At 36.2% G+C, this 17,784-nt stretch overlaps 1 protein-coding gene across 11 annotated transcripts in view; it reads left to right on the top strand.

Annotated features, from left to right (window-relative positions):
* The window catches only part of SLIT3 (slit guidance ligand 3), a 512,478-nt gene that overhangs the window by 33,160 nt on the left and 461,534 nt on the right, over window positions 1–17,784 (top strand). The window contains exons 1-2 of one of the 11 annotated variants that reach the window (XM_083798319.1): window positions 13,572–13,607; window positions 16,125–16,243. The exons of 9 other annotated variants lie outside the window; for them this stretch is intronic. In XM_083798319.1, the coding sequence (XP_083654445.1) occupies window positions 13,587–13,607; window positions 16,125–16,243 (140 nt within the window). In that variant the 5' untranslated portion in view covers window positions 13,572–13,586. Of the gene's footprint in view, window positions 1–13,571; window positions 13,608–16,124; window positions 16,244–16,588; window positions 16,618–17,784 lie in introns of those variants that run through there. One more of the 11 variants, XM_083798309.1, reaches the window with a different exon arrangement.

Genomic DNA, 17,784 nt, shown 5'->3' on the forward strand with positions numbered 1-17,784 from the left:
ACATATTTTTTCTTAGCTTTACTAGATAAAGCTGAGTAATACATGGGATTTTAACCATTGCCTCTCTTATAAAAATTGTTTTTTTTTCTTTTGGTTTGTTTTTGTGTGTGTGTGTAAGTTGTTCTGTTGAGTCCTAAAATTCAGAGTTCTTGAAAATATCCAATGGTACTCAATTCAGTGGGAAACCAGGAATGCTTTATTCAAAGAAGTTTCTATGATTTTACTCCAAAACCCACAGATGAGTAGTGAAGTAGCTGACCATAAAAAGTTGATCAGTCGAGATGCAATATTAATGTTTAATTGGTCCATACAGCTTACTACCTTCTACTAGTTGTGCTGTAGTCAAACGTCAAGCCGTTCTTGTGCAATGTAATGCCGATGCAGAGAAACTCTAAAGCTTGTAGAGCCTATGTGCCAATGTAAGCTTGTATGTATGAGGTGCTAGAATGATTTCAGGACGCCTCCTCCCAGGCTTGTTAGTTGCTTTTCTAGCTATCAGCTTTTCTTTGGCTCCAAAGTGCTACTTTATGAGAAATACTACTAACTAATGTTGACTGATATACTTTGCATATGTTCAATAAGCATTTAAATGATGGAGATAAATTGTTCAAAATTGGAAGTGCCAGCTGTAAATCTTGAGTGTGCCCTCCTTGCCAGTAGACAGTTTTAGGGCAACACCTGTGTCTGTTGTTGTAGGGAAGGTTTCAGAAATTAATTCTTTTTTCTAGTTCCATTCTGCATTTTTGTCCTAAAAGTTTAACAGTTAAAGTTCCGACTTGGATTTTTCTTTCTGTTTTTGTGTTCTGTGGTTTGAAGTTGTGAGCATGTGTCTATACACACACAGACAGTGCATTATACACAAATTTATACTGAATTTTGACATTTCAGCTATATGCTTTGCTGTTAACATGATGTAGGATTTCAAGATAAAATTATTACAAAATTTCATATACAAAGAGGATCAAGAGTAAAGATGCGTACTAGTGGACCGAAAAGATGAACTGAAATTTCTACCAGAGCCAGATGTCACACATTTATGTGAAAAATGAGGCAGGATATAAGACACCAGCTGATTCTGACTTTTCCACGGCCAACTGCCAGAAATTGTCATGTAGCTGTGTTATCTTCAAAAGGCCGGACTTTGGCTGGTGGCTGGTTCTTTCTACTCAAATTAGCGTCTTTAGCTAGCATAAAGGCTTTCAACATCTGAAAACACTCAAAATGTGTTTTTGTTGTTTAAAGAAGGGCGGGGGGTGTGTGGGGGAGAGAATGTATAAGCATGGCCAAATCAAATATCTTTTCAAAGTTGGGAAAAATAATTAGCTTTTTTTTTTTTTTTTTCCTTAAATCCAAAAGTTTAACCCTAGCATATATGTGTATGGTTTTTGTTTTCTATGTGTTAAGACAGAGGTCCAAACGGAAACTGGCAGACCTTTAACTGTAGAGATGCTACTGTGCATGGATCTTTGTAAGCTGCTTCCTAAATGCTTGATTAAGGTATTAAAGTATATTTATTTGGCATAGTGTACTGTAAAATCTGTATTAGTGACCAAAGATGCTAAGGAGAAGAAATTATGAGATGCTTCACAATCTGGATTTCATAAATTGAGATTGATCAGGCTTTAAATAAATCATGTAATAGAGAAAGCATCTTCAATAATTAACAGGCTAAGTGGAAGGATTGCTAAGTGCTTCAGAGTAGTGGGCAAAACAATAAAAGCACTGGACAGTTCTCTGCTGTTGTAAACAAAAGCTTATTGCGAATCTTTGGCAGCATGGACAAATCCGTAGTGTTTATACAGGGTTTGCAGTGTGTGCAGTTTAGAGATATTTCTGGAACTGCATGCGTTACACTTATTTCATTTATGAAGCCATATGGATTTGCAAATATGGAAGACAGTTTGAATGTGACCTTTCAGAATGAAGCTTTGTTGTTTAATGTCTCCATTTCCATATGACATTATGGATAATATCTAGTTTGAGATCAGTGATCATAAAATGCTCATTTGGAAATGCAGGAGAATAAAGACACTCAAATAAACTTAACGCTGCAGTCTGGTATTTCATCCATTTTATTGCTTGCATACTTCCCTCTTCCTTCTCAAAATGCCATGCCTCAGTTAGGGTAGTACCTGGCTTGCTAGCAAACTCCTCAGGAGCTTGTGGTGCTTCAGGAGTGAGCCCTTCTGTCTGTATCCTGCTCCCAGGACAGCCCTTTACTCTGGGCCTTTCCCCTCAGAGGAGGGTGTGAATGGTAAACTGGGGCCAGTAGAGCCATCTGGAACTTACAGTCTTTGTATTTGGGAGGGATGGATTTTGTTCTTGTCATGCATGTGTAATGCCAAAGATGGTAGTTTCCTCCTGCTTTGTGTGGGAGTGTGTGCAGCAAATGTCAAAACCTGAGCTAATCTGTCACACTGGGCAGAACTACTGCTGCAGCAACGCATCATCAGTAGGGTGAAATGCAACTATATTGTCTAATCCCAGGTCACAGGCTGTGTGTCAGTGAAGTAATCTTTAGTAAATGGCAGAAATCAGTTTCTGAGACCAGTTGCAAACTTAACCACTGCTTGATGGAGCCAGCAAAGAATACAACAAATGAAATTCAGTTTCTGATATCTTCAAACATGTTCCTGTTCTCCTGATTTGAAGAATATCTAGTACTTAAGTTTTGTGTTGCCTGCATTTGTGAGCTAGTAACATGTAGCTCCTTGGCTGCATTGGCTCCTGACTGCAAGTTCAAGAAATAGTTTTTGATGTTTGATCATGATTTGGTCCATGCATTTTGAAAAAAATTATTCTGGTTTGGGGAAAAAAAAAAAAAGAATCTTGTAACTGACGTCTGAAAAGGCAGTCACTTTTACCTCATGTTTTCAAGAGAAGTCTGTTACTGTCTTTTAAGGGAGTGTCATTGTGACAGTTGACACTGCGAGTAGTCCAAAGTGATTAGATAGAATGCTTCGGGTGCCAGTATCTGAGAGGATGTTGTTGGTCATATCCTTGGATGCCCTTGGCACAGCCATGGAGGCTGCATGCAAGTTCCTCAGCGACATGCTATCTCCTCACATGGCACCATGAAGTTCTTTGAGCAACTGCAGGTGAGGTGCCTTGGTTTTCTTTTCTGGGCTTGGATTGCTACAGGTTTTACTTGTCTTTGTCATTATCTCTCTCTCATAATTCCACCATGCTTATTGCACCACACGGTGCTGGTCTGTATGCTACAATCTCCTACCTTGTGCCATCCTTTCTTGTAGTGTAAAAAGAGTGATTTGCTTTTCCTCACTGAGTGCGACTTACAGTTCCTCAGAGCTGTTCTGCATCTTTTGTGTGTAGCTAAATCACATTCGAACTTCAGCAATACTTTTCCTTTCTTCTAAGGGGAAAGAGTTGTTTCTGTGTGCTTGTGGGATGAGTTAACACCCTTAGTTTAAACTAGGGATGATTATGACTCATTCTTGGAGCTAATGGTCACTTCTCTAAATGTAATATTGGAGCCTCCATGGAATCTTTCTATATCTACTGGTAGATTTCATCAGTTTGCCACTCATACTGTTTACAGTGCAGGTTGTTTTCACCAATACTTTCAAGAGGAACTTGGTTAGCAGAGTTGCTGAGACCCAGTCATGTATCTCCATCACATTTATATAGTCTTCTTGAAAACTGCTTCATGGGCAGTTTTAATCAAAGTGCCCACACTGAGGAATTGTAGAAGGACCTCATGAGGTTGACTGACTGTGCAATGATATAGTAGATGTAATTCAGGGTTGAAGAACAGGGAACTGGAAGGAAAAAAACATCCCAAAATGTTGAAGCTTGTGAAAGAATAAAATAGAAGTTCACAGATGGTCATCAGAAGGCTGGCTAGGTTTGTGCAACAGCGATCCATTGAGGTGTCCTAAATATGCAAAACCTTTATCAGCTAACTGTAGATGAAAAAAGATTGAAAGCTTGCAAAGCTGTTGGAGGATTAGTATAATAGACAACCTCTGTTTATACCTCTGCATGCTTCTACATATTACCACTGCTGGAAACAGGATACGGATCTGGATGGACTATGTCAGACTCAGCCAAGCTGTTCCATTACTGTGTGTTTTCTGATTTTCATCTATTGCAACAAACTGAACCGGTCGTCATCTTTTCCAAAATTTTATTTTGCTTCTACTGAACTAGCTGCCTACAACTGAGATATTAAGGATGTTCAGTTCTTTCAGTGGTGAGATTTGAGATAGTCCAGAAAGTTCGACTGTTTTTTCTTGTCTAGCACAGGGATATTTAACAGCTGCCCCTCATCCCCACCAATAAGTTCATATTGGATATCTGACTTTAAAGGAATGCTGTAAAGTCACCAGTAAGGAAATCCTGTTTCCTATAAGACTTGCTTAACAAAAACATGGGCAGAATTGGTAGTTTCCCTGAGAAATGTGTTAGTAGAAGATAAAAATAATAGGTATAAATTTTGTTCACGAGGTGACAGGAACTGACTTATAAGATGCAAGTGGTGAAATACTTACCTGTGTAGTTCATTCTTCACTTGACACTTAGCATCACACAAGACAAAAACTTGGTAGTTATTGGTATATCTATGGAGTGTGTGTATAAATAAAAAAGCCAAATAGGTAGATATTGGCAGCTGAAGTGTGATTCGTACACTTCAGTAAATATTTGCAGGGGGAAATATAAGTACTGTTTTTTTTATCAGATGACATCTGGGCTCATGTTGATAACATACCTTTATTAATTATTGGGATGAAAGAAGGAAATTCATTACTTTTTTATTGCTTTTGATTCAGCTTTATGTGCTAGTCTTGGCTCAAACAGGCAAAATAAATGTTCCCAAGATATAGCTCGCATACTTCATTTATCTGTCAATACTGTATGCTGGGTACTCTGGAAGATTTCACTGCAATGTATTTTTTTTACAGTACTCAAGTGATAATTTAGAGAAATGCTAGTCATTTGTGTAAATGAAATACCAGATATGGTCAGGAAAGTTATTAATTTATTTATTTACATTATTTTTGTTTTTTTTAAAGAACTTTCTCTTTGCTGTTCCCACAATTCAAATATACAGTCAATATTAAAATTATGGTGGGGGCAGGGGAATTTGCAACTGTTAGTCCAAAAGTTGTTCTTGTAGGAAAGGAATGTTATAAGATCTCCAGTACATACATTTCCATATACAGTCAAGTTTCTCACAACAGTTAAATGCTGCAGAAAATACTTAAGTATAGCCTATTTAATGCAGATACTCGGTTCATATAGTAATAACGTAACAAACTATTATTTATATTAAGTTTGCAAGCACCTTATTTTGACTAGAGTAGAATGATACTCTCCAGAAATGATAAATAACTTTTGATTTGTAACTTGAATAGTAAATGCACATCCCAAAATTAAGAGTATGTAGAGCTTTTTGAAACATCTTCAAAATTTGGAAGTCCAAAACACAATTTCCTTTTATTTTATGATGACTTCTCATGATTTCCTTTTGAATTTTGATGACTTGATATTTAGCACAACTTCTAATTTTAGCCTTTCCTTGAGAATCTTCAGCTGTTAATCATGTTTTGAGTCCAGCTGTGCATGGTGTTGGTTGCTATGGTCCTATTCCATTAAAGCTTTCTGATAACCAGTAGTTAGCCCCTCTAAATGCCAGTGCCATTCCTTGCAACTCTAAAAAGGTATCTGATCCTAAGTGCAAGACAGGACAATGCATGTTCAAAAAAATTCATTTGTGTAGCAGCAATGGAGACATAAATTTGTCCAGTAGCTAAAGTTTCATAAAAACTCCTTAATTTTCTTCAGAAGATGTACCATAGAGATGAGGTATTGCTAAAACTTAGAAAATGAAGGAATCAACCTATATTTCCAAAAGGCAAAACAGAAGACGTTTTTGGGGTAAGCTAGTAAAATCCTAGATATACATAAGGTTCAAGGATAGAACTTGATATTACATAATTGTACAACATAGTGAGCACACTATACATGCACTTTTGTCATGTCTTTTTTTTCAGTGACACAATGTAAGCACAGATCTCTAGTGTAGGAAGACTGTGCTGGGGAAAAAAACAAAACAATAAACAAACCACTAAGTATGAAGTAACCTGTAGAAGCCAAACCTGGTAATTCTGAGATGTACCCAGTCTACATCTTGCTTATACAGAAGGTCAGCGTCCTGCTCAGTGTCTTAGTACAGCTGGCAGCATTTGTATTTCAAAGTATTTAAGTAGTTTAAACCACATTCTGAAAAGGTCAGATAATTTTAGAAATGTCACTGGGAAAGTATAAAAAAGTGTAAGAAAGGTTTTAGCATGAAAAAAACTTTGTCTGGGGCTTTTTTGGAGGCACACTTGAAAAACCACGGTATTTCTTAGCCACGTGAAGTACTCTGACCCTGATGTTACCTCAGGGATAAGAGGCTTCTGTGATTTGGATCTTGATGCTTGTAATATTTTTCTAATTTTAAAGGATATAACTTATATTAGCTTTTCTTGAAATTAGTCAAGCGTAATTTCAACCATTGGTATTTGTAGTTGTCTGTACACGAACAGTGTTTGACATGCATACAGGTTATATGTTTGGAAGTAATTTAGATTTCTCATGGTCATTTGAGAGAAGTAAAAATTGCCCTGCCCTTCCCTACTACCCTATCAAAAAGATGACAAGATGTCACTTTGCCACAAGATCCTGTGATTGCTGTGCTTAAAGTTCTGGGACTGAAAAAGTAGTTGCAGATTAATTGAGGAAAGAAGCAAAAATCTCGGCAGAACTTGCTCCTATCTATCAATCAATGGTAGGTTTAGTAATGTGTGCTTCCTTGAACATCAGAAAAACATCTTTTTTGCTGTTGGTATCTTTTAAATAATATGGTAGGTTTCACTTTCCTACCCTGGGCTATTGGCGGGGACTATTCACTGAATAAAATACATTTCTTTGAACCGATAAATCTTATGAGAAACCACTTATTCTTTGAAGAAATGTAGATTTGCCTCCTTTGCAGTTTTATCTTTTAATTGGGTATATACATCTGGGAAAATGATTGTGCCCAATAACTATATACTGTAGGGTCTTAGAGGGCACTAATATCCTCAAATTTCAGTGTTGTATGTATGTCTGTAGCATATAATTGCATAATTACATGCTACTCAGCCATTACTGGGCAGGCAAATTTTTTGTTGTTATTGCGGATGTGAGACTGACCTCTTTTTTTTCTTTTGTAAACATTACAAAATATATATCTATTTAAGAAAAAAAAAAAAAGACGCCTCTTCTCTGAAGGAAGCTATTAGCAGCTCTGTCAACAGATCTGCACAGGAGGAATCCAAACATAGGAAAAGTGCAAGAGAGGCAAAGGGCAGCTACCAAGAAAGCAGGATGCATGCTTCAGTGAATTGGGCTTGGTTTGAATTAGTACATCTGACCAGGGTTGCAAAACAGAGAGGTTTATTTTAATAATATGATAATAAATGAGCCTGGTTTCGTCAAAAACATTTTCATAGTAGGTCACTGACCCATAAGAACTCATGGAAAAACAAATTTGGGTCTCATTTATGTATACAGGAGGTTCTGTAACCACAGAATTCTTAAGCTTCTGAAAGCAATGGTTAAAAATCAAATGGAATCATGACGTTTCCACTACAGTGTAACCATAATTTGGTTGGAATAGATGATTAGTGTTTAACATTACATCAGAGGTTTTAAACATTATTGTTTTCTGTGGCTTGTTTGTTTGATTTTAGCACTTTTTTAAAATTCTTGATGAAGATTTATGGGAGTATTTGCTTAAGGAAAACACTTAGGGATTTAGAAGTCGTTTCTCCAGGGACTGTAGGAAATACTTCAAGGTTTGTGTTACTGTAGGGTAAGAACTGCTGCATCAGTGGTCTGTAATAATTTGGATGAACTTTGTTTAGCTTTAATAATTTTATCAGAAAGGTTTTACTTCTGTGAGCTTCCTCATATTTGAATGATTATACCGCTTGCAGTCTTAGAAACTCCATCAATGCTACAGGCTGAACTTCCTGCTGTCAAGCACAGTAGCCCTTAAATAATCCTGTTTGTGAGTGAAATGCTGATGATGAATTCAAAGTACTTAACTCCACCCCCCCCCCCATTGGAAAATATATGAATATGTAGGTCTTGCAGCCATTCTGTCATCAGTCTTGCTTTTCCTCTGGCACAACTCCATGTTATCCATATTCACTAAGCTGGAGCTCACCTGAAGCTGCAGCGTTCCATATAGAACAGAACAAATTAGTATTGGTTATAGTTAACTGTTGTTATCTTTTATGTTCATGTTATGTGTTCAGTTGTTTAGAGGCAATCTCTTCTCCAGATTTTCCTCTTTATCTATAGTTAGAGTATGAGGATCACATGGAGAAGAGAAAGTTCTAGGGTTCATGCAGATGTTCTGGATATTACGTATACATTTAATTTTTGTCTTTGATCATTGAGTGGGATAGATGTGATGCAATACATTAGGAATACAAAAGATAAACGCCAACTTCTCTAGGTAATGAGGCATGTCAGGAAAAACTGACCCCCTACATTTGATAACTTGCTGGGAAAATGAAAGTGGATCAGAGGTAATTATCAGAGTAAGGGGGTGTTCTCAGTTTTTAGATAAGAGCTTTGGTAACTATAGCAGATTTTTGTGGCTGGTTACCCCTTATGGCTTGGTAGTGCTGAAAATGTCCTTTGAATAAATTGTGATAAGTAATTCCCATAGGCTTTTGATAAAGCAGTCAAAAGCTGGTTTTTGGTTCTTAAATTTATGTCCAGTGTACAGTGTGTTCTTTGTTCCACTTAATTATTTCCTTGTCTTCATTCTGTTAGCTTTGGAAGAAGTATCCTTTGTTAAGCATCCAGTTTGATTTCAGGCAAAAGATGATTCTGTTTGTCTTCCTATTTTAATAGTACTGCTTGGCATATAGCCCCAGGGAGGAAGGAGCAACACATTGCCACAGAAGCATTCTTTACTATATATGGAGAGGCGTGGTGAGCTGGGCTGGTATTGAGTTATTAAAACAGATCAATTAGGAACACTGCTCTATTTCTTCTGGTAAAAATTGCAACAGTAGTTCTACTTGCAAGTTTTGCTAATTATTCACAGCTATTTCTGACTTCTGGAAATGGTTAGTTTGATTAATATAAACTTTCAGGACCTGTCAGCAGGGGCAACACAGCTTGGAGATGTTCATGCTAAAATTTACTTTTTGCTTTCTTCATAGAGTTTCAGCCCTGACCTGGAGAGATTACACTCTGATGTAAGAAATAGCTTCACCGTGTTTATCTTACTGGCTTCACAGAAATTGGTGGACTGTCTACAGTGGTGGATGTTTAGGGATATTTCAATAGATTATTTAGGTTCTTTGGATGAAGTCCAATTATCTTCACATAGGCTGTGGAAGAATAATTAGGAAGTAACTACTTTTTTTTTTTCTTCATTCAGTGTTAGAGTTTGGAAGACAAAAATTCAAACGTTCTGTGTGAATTCTCTTTTTTTTAAATTTGAAATAAGAGAGCATTGCTATTAAACTTAAAGCATAGCAGAAACTGAGAAACATCTTGCTTCAGAGTGTATTGATCAAGTTTTTTTTGATTTATTTGAATGATAATTAAAATGTGAATTGTTATATATTAAGGGCTGGGACAGGCAGATATAAACTACCAGCCTGAATGCATGTAGTTGATTGCTTTTATAAATATATGGTAGTGAGTTAAGAGGCTGTGCATAAACTGTTGCCCTTTTTTTGGGTTTAGGGGATTTTCTTGCTGTTGACAGTGTCATTAGTAAGTGTTATTTGTTACTTAAGATTCTCTATTCCTTACTTCAGTTCAGTTGGTACTAACACTTCTGTCCCTTTCTGTATGATGTAAATTGTTGACTGAAGTCCTTAATGCATATGTGAAAGGTGTTAGACATTTTTTGTTTATTCATGTTGGCTTTGTGAAATGTTGAAATTTAAACCTGTTCCTACTTATTTTTGCCTGTGTTACTAGTTTGTTCCCAGTTAGGGGAAGTCTGTGTATAATGTTTACACAATAGCTCTATCCTCCATCTTGATAACAGATTTTTCCGTATAAAAAGATCCTGAAGAAAAAGAGTGATTCTTATACTGAGATCTGAAAACTGTTGTGTTGCTACCAGTTTGTATGCTGCTTCTTCATGCGAAGAGAAATGTAGTCTGCTTCTGATAGAGGGTAGATAATCTTTTCCAGTCTAATGAAAAGTTACTAGTAGAGGTTATTACTTTTGACAGCTTTGAAAATGTGAACCAGGACCACCCAGTCTGCTATGTTTGTAATAAGGGATCTCAGACTTGTAACTGTTGTAAACAGTTTTCTTTCAAAAAACCATTCCTTAGCGACATACAGTGCTATCTTTCACAGTTTTTGGAAAAGCTTCTGTACTAACATGTCATGTAAATAACATTCATTTATTTCACACCATAAGCTTGTAAAATGGTTGCACTGGACTTCCTCATAGCAACCTTATTGAAATTGCGTTATATATCATCTTGTTTTATTTCCTAGTTTAGTAATATAACAAGATGCTGACAGAAAGTGAAGGTGACTTTTTTTTTCCTTTTTTTTTTTTTTTCGTGTGGAAGCTGCATCTTTACTGTTCTCCCATATGGGAAGAACTGATAGAAAGCAAAGGAAGAAGTTACATTAGTGACCACAGCATATTTCTTGATGATGATAGGATTTTCTGATGAAACCATTGAATGAAATTGACCATGCTCTGACTTTACTGTTTCCTAAGTCAGTACTGCTTGAAAGAGAAAACTTAGTAACTCCTTAGAGTTCAATAACTCCTGTCTTTCTGTCTGAGTCTGCTGTTATGCATTATTTCATTTTTATTGCTTCTTGGTTACACCCAAGCTTGTGATGTAACCGATTCTCTCTTAAAGTAACTCTCAGAAACTACTTCAACTGCATCATGTTCCCTGAGGCTGTTCTCCAAGGACAATGCCATAGAGCTCTTAATAACAAAGGAGAAAACGTTAGCTTGTTTATTACCAAAATGAGATCCAGATGTTTTGAGTGTGAAATAGAATAAATGATCAAGCTGGGGAGTGAACCCAAAGTTACTTGGATAATTAATGGGTGTTAAAGGCTGGACTACCAAGACTGCTTCCTTGAAAAAATACCCATTTTAAAAATTCAAAAGCACTGTAATTTTGACTTTCTTTTGGAGAACGAATTGTAGAATAGATAGCATTGTGTGTGTAGGTGTTGAATCAAGTTTGAAAGATGTTGAACTTGTGAGGAAAAGAATGGAGTACCACTAATTTCATGACAAATGTGCAGTTGTTTGATTTGGCAGTAAAGCCATCAATGCTCAGTAGAAAAGCAGACATGTAATTCAGAGGCCAGTAGGTATCATACTCTTCCATGGGTTAAAAATAGGTAGTTGTTATATTAAAAAAATATATGCAATTATACTCAAAATACCTAGGCAATTATTGTGTTCAATGAGACAATAATAAAGCTGACAGTTTATTTCATAGTTTCTGTGTCAGCTTCAGTTTCTAAGTAGAATGTATTCAGTAATATCCAAAAAAATGGTATTAGTAAAAATAATTCTGCAAGACATTTTGAATGGCAAACAAAGGTGTGTATAAGAACTTTATACTATTAGATCTTCTAGGAGAGGGAAACCATAGCCATGTAAGCTTGGTGATTTCTGCTCATACTTTGAGTATTTGCAGTTTGTGTAAAGCATGTTTTACTGATAATATTCTCAATCTTCACAGAATTTCAGTAGCTTAATGGGAAATAAAATTGCCATGGAAAAATGCACAATCTCCTAAATTTGAGTAACACTTGCCTCTTTAACATCAGGCTTTTATGCAAACAGTATTCTCCATGGGAAGGATGTGAGTGTCTGTTGGGTACTATGGAGAGAGCATGGAGGAAATTTCTCGTGTAGATAGTGGGTGTCCTCTCACTGTATGTTTGCAGAAAAGGCTTTGCTTTTTACTCAGTTCACAGCAGAACCATTTTACTCTGAGCATGAAGCTGAAAGTGCTCTTTCTCAAACTACTGAATACAGTTGTTTGCAGTATGATCTGACTGACACTGCTCAGACTTACATGAAGTGTATGTTTGTACACCTTGTGAGTAAATAAATGAGAGGTCACTATAAAGATAGTGAAAGTAAATATAAAAACCCAGCTTTGTGATGCTGCAGATTTACATAAAGTTTTATCACCTACAGAGAAATAATGGTGCATGAATGTTAAAGACATAAAATAATCAAAAGAATTGTCATTGCATTAAACTTGATAGCTGCAGAACACACTCATTAATAAGAGTCCAACTCTCCTCCTCAAAGAAGGATCAACTAGAGCAAGCAGCTCAGGCCTCTGTCCATTTCAAGGATGGAGTTTCCACTCCATCTTGGCAGTGTGTTATTGACAGTACACTAACTTTCTAGTGGTTTGTTCACTGTTTATCAAGAAACTTTTGCTGACTGGCAAAGACCCTTTTAATTTTGATCTTTGCAAATTAATTGTATTTTGTATAAGGAATGCACAGCCCTCTGAGATTTAAAATGTTCTTTTACCCATTTCTGTGACTTCTGAACCTTGAAATTCTTTCTGAACTTTCTGACATCTTTGGTTGTACAGGTTTTGAGAATGAAAGAATATTCAACAAGCAAATGGCAATAAAAAGAATGTTGAAATTGGATTCTTCTTCAGAATTTGTAATAGGGAAGGATGTGTTTTAGATTCTTCTTGAAAGAAAGACTGGAATGGTAGCAAACTGAGCAAGTTAAAAGTTGTAATGCGTGGTGGAAGTGGCAGATTAAAATAGTCATTTTTCCATATTGAAAACTGTTTTCCATGATGGAAAGGTTGCAGACCTAGGTATTCGTTAGCTGTCTTCTTGATCTCTATAGGTGTGTTTCCATATTCAACTTCTTCTCTTCCATTGCCGCTATCATGCCTTTCATTTACATTGGATATAGCTGCTGTTTGCTTTAGTTGTGAAAGGATCTCCATGAGACAGCAGTGCCTGATCTGGAAGTGACCCTTCCGATTTTGTAAGCGTGAGAGATCCAGATAAGTCAGTAGCCCAAAGAAGCCTTCTCCTCCAAGAAAACATGACCTCTAGCTTGAAAACAATTGGAAAATTGTCTTATCAAGATTGAGGTTCTGTATTCATTCAGAATTTATCTAGAAGCTAATATAAGGAATAAAAGAAAAAAAAGATAATATAGGTTAAAAACAACCCATGTAAAGTGTAGGTCTTTTCTTCTATGTTTATTTCATAGAATGGTCCTGATAAACATTTTCTATCTTACCTCAGGGCTGGTAGCGTTCTCTGTTTCCAAGCTCCACTGGCTGTTTCTTTTTTAATAGTCAGGGGAATCTTAATAGTTAAGTTTCTCTCCTGTCCCAGCTTCAGACAGAGGAAGAAATATTATTAGCCTGGTTGGAGCCAGGAAGGTAGGAATTTCTCAGTTAATAACTTCTCCTTTGTTTTTTTTGAGGGCCCTTGATACTCTGTGATTGACGTTGACACTACCATTGTTTCCCTCCTTTCCCTTGCCTTCAGGACATGGGAACCCCCAAATGGGCAGTAGGCTGAGGGAGGTAAGGCTAGGGGAGTAACTGGCACTCGTTAAGTATATAACCAAAATATTCTTGAGTGGGGAGAGAATGTTTGCCTGTTGTTGAAACACTGTGTTGCTGGATGTGGGCCCTCCAAAAACAAAACAAATAAACAAACACGCTGAAGGGTAACAGATGTATATGGGTCACTTTTAAAAGTCACAAATTCTGTAAATGTTTACTTTAGTATATCTGAATCATAAAACAGGAACATGCAGCTTGTAACATAAGCAAGCTGTGAAGTATAGACATTTATGTATTTGCATTATTTGAGAACGGAAGTCTGTATCCAATATGTCTAGGAGGAGCAAAAGTGCTTACTTGGAAGCATGTGAGGATGTCCATTGTTTGGACAGAAGAAATTTGGCTGAAGTAAATCAAAATGAAAAGAAAATACTGTTCACAGAAATACATGCATAGATAAATGGGTGTACATACATATGCCTAGGTATGCATGTACAGACATACCTCTCTCTCAATTGCAATTCGAACTATGAATCCTTTACTTGGCTTCTTGCTGTTCAAAATGTTTTTAGGTTTCATGTTGGAAACATGGTTCAATTTGTGTAGCAGACAAAGTTTGTCTAAAGAGGCAAACTTTGCCTTGCAGAAGTGCTTTGAACGTAGAGATTTAAAACCTACATTTGTAATGCTTAGTATACATTCACAATTTTTTTGTTGAGTTTTAATTCTTTCCTGATAAACTGAACAGAAAATAGAAAATGTACCAAAAGCCAGAAGATAATGGCCATACCAGCTCAGACCCAATGTGCCAGTAGGGCAGTATCATGTCTCCAGTTGAAACTTTAAGGAAGAACAAATAGAAGGAAAAGCAAACACATAAATGACATTTCTATAGAAAACACTCTAAGCCTCAAGTGGCCTGTGGTATAGAGAATCATCAGTTGGGCTTTGTTATTAATATTATTTATTTTTCTCTTAGTTGTTTATATAGTCATTTTATACTCACTTAACTTACAACTAATGATATAAAATAAATTGTTAGGCAATGTAACTGCTTGTTGAATGGAAAAATTAATTCCATTTGTTTTTTGAAGCTACCATAAACAGTATTGGATACTTCTAAGCATTTTTTTTAATTAAAAAATATGAGGACAACTGTTTATCACCTTCCCTTGATTCATAATTGTACAGATCCTTACCATACCTTACTCAGCTGTTTTCCTTGTGGGAAGTCTGTGGCTTATGAGTCATTTCAATATGAATCTGCTCTGTCACTGATCATCTTTGTTATCTTTCTCCAAACCTTATGGGATCCTTTTTGAAGTGGAAATTCCAAAAGTTTTTGGTCTTCAATATCTGGATACACCACGAATTTATACAAAGAATGAATATGTTATCTAGTAGTCTTCTGAAAATTTGTAATGCTTGCCTTAGGAATTGTGACACAGCAATAAGTTGGTGTTTTCATGGGTCTACTTCCCAAGAAGTGTTTTTTGGGTTGGAGACTGTTTTTGTGTGTGTCAACTTAAAATTCTGCTTCCTTACATGTTTATTAAATTTCACCTGCAATGAATTACATGTTATTTTGCCATTCAGGCATTAAAAAGTGTTAGTTCTTTCTGGAGTTGGTAATCAGCCTTCACTTTGTGTCATTAATACATTGTCACACACACACAGCCTGCCATTCTCACATTTTTGGGTCACGTATGAGTATGCTGAACTGTTTCAGTCCTCACGGAGGTTCTTCTTTGGCTCCAGTGGTGACCTTATTACCCTTACTTTTGCACAGATAAATATTTGGATAAAACAAGGATTAAATATTTGGATAAAACAAGGATTATTTCACAGTGGTGTATTGAAATATATTCATTCCGTGGTGCCTCCAAATATTTTAATCTTTTAAATACTTTATTTTTTTCTTTCTGTTATACATTGAGGTCTGTTTATGAAAGTTAAAACAAGAAATCCAATACAGTTGCGTTTCTGTTCTCATAGTCTTGGTTAAAATGTATAATTTGAGAATCAGATCCTTTGCACTTCTTGATAGTTAATTTTTGTGGATTCTTTTATTATGGCTCTGCAAAGCAGTCATTTCTGGTATCTTTATGTTCAGTCTTGGCACCATATCCTGATGAGACAAACATTTTACATCTCAATGGAAGTGGGTTGCAATGCACTAAAGACACTATTTGTTTGTAAATTTATTTGTATGTCGTGCTTACAAGCATGATATAATTTTCTTTTAACTTTAAAGATAAGGCAGGTTTTCTGCCAGGAATAAACTTCAGCCTTGTGATACCTGACTTTAAAGCATGAAAAGTTTTATTTTAAGAACTTGAAAAGCTATCTAAAATTAAGTATGATATTCTGGGAGGAAAGCTGGGGAAAAACCACCATGGTACTGTTTTTTTTTTTGTGCTTGTTGGTATTGTTTCGCCTTAAGCATCACACCTGTTTTCAATTAACAGGTGATGGCTCAAGCAGTTGGACCTGAGTTCTTCCCAATTATCCTTTTTTGTTTGTTTGTTTTCTGAGACGGATACCTTCTTGGTAGCTATGGTTGAATCAGGGTCACCAAACTGCTGCCACTGTCAGACAGAGTTTATGGAGGATAAGCCTATTTTGATACCTGTTTGCCTGACTGTGTTGACAAGGTCTGTGACTGCTTCTGAGGAAAGCCTAACATTTTCAATTTTCATATACCTACACAACTCAGTGTATCACTGTAGCTCTGTTTGTAGCTGATCTCTGTAACACAGTCTTTGACATATCTCATTATTGACTGCGTAACAAGCTCAGATAGCTTCTATCAAGTACAGTTAAGAAGTTAAAAAGCTGAGGAAGGGTTAAAAATGATTGGTAGTTATATGCCTGAGTGCAACTTGGAGCCCAGCACCTGTAAAAAGCTTGAGTGACTTCAGCTGCAGCAAACGGTCCCTGACAATGCAGTGGATGACTGGCTGGCTGTGGGGAAGAATAGACAAGTCTTTCTGAAATTTCTTTATTATTTCATTATGTTTCCGGATTTGTAGGTTGTGCAGCTTTTCTCTCTAAGCATATTGTGTTGTTTGCCTATTATTAAGTAACTTAGTACTCTGTGTAAGAAAAGTAGATTTATTTTCTAGACTGCTAAGAGTAAGTGAGTCTTTCTCAGAGCATAGTTCACCAGTTTCTTCTTTTAAAGGTTTATTTAGTTATGTCCTTGGAGGCACACTATCATTGTCATTGGTTTGTTTCTTGCCTGTCTTATTTTATATCTGCCTTGAAAATAATTTCTTGCAATATCCAGAAAAAGTCAACAAGTAACCTGAGGTATATATGTTAGGAAGTAATAGCAACATGTCTTCCTGGCTGAAGGAAGGAGTTTTTCTTCTTGTATTAAAAATGCATGGGCATATCTAATAAGAGGCTGAAGTTTTATTACATAAAGCTATCATTCAAAACTATTGTGGTGGACTGAGATATGTATATATCATGTGCTATGAACATTATTATATGTCAATTGTTACGCATTTTATATAAATAGGTGCTCCTGAAATATCCCAGTACTGCATACACTGAAAGCTTAAGTCTGTATTCCTGTGTAAGGTGATTAGAAGAGTTGATGACTTATGTGCCTGGCAGTATGTGAGGGATTTTAAGAGGAAAAAAAAACACATCCAAACATAGTTGAACTTCAGGTAACTTTGTTCCTTGGACCGAGTTTTCCAGTTTAGTAACTAATCCTTTTTTTTTTTAATTATTTTTTCTCTAATTAAAATTCTATTTTTTTCTAATTAAAAAAATAAAAGTGCTGATGCCTTAGAATCATTTCATAAGAAACAATAGATCACTTCTGTAGCAAACAGCTGCATAAAGAAATATAAGTTTAACCTTTACTATTTACAACTCCCCAAACATATTCCAGCAGAAACATAGGTGAACGTACATTTGAGTCTAGTGAGAGGATGTTGTGCTAATGTGGTGGTCTTAGATGAATGCATTGGAGGTGATGTATGGACTCCTGGAGGACCAGTGATTACATGTTGAGAACTGTTGTGTGAAGTTGGTGATTGGTTGGCTTTTATGGGGACTTGAGGAGCAGAATAACAGAACAATATGTGCAAAGTTCAATTTCCCATGTGCAGTAGTGGTTAAGGTAACTTGGATGATGGAGGGAGTTGCAGTGTACAGAGGTTGCTGACTATACAGTCAG

Source organism: Anser anser (genome assembly GCF_964211835.1).
Source record: "Anser anser genome assembly, chromosome: 14".
In the NCBI taxonomy this organism is placed as follows: domain Eukaryota; kingdom Metazoa; phylum Chordata; class Aves; order Anseriformes; family Anatidae; genus Anser; species Anser anser.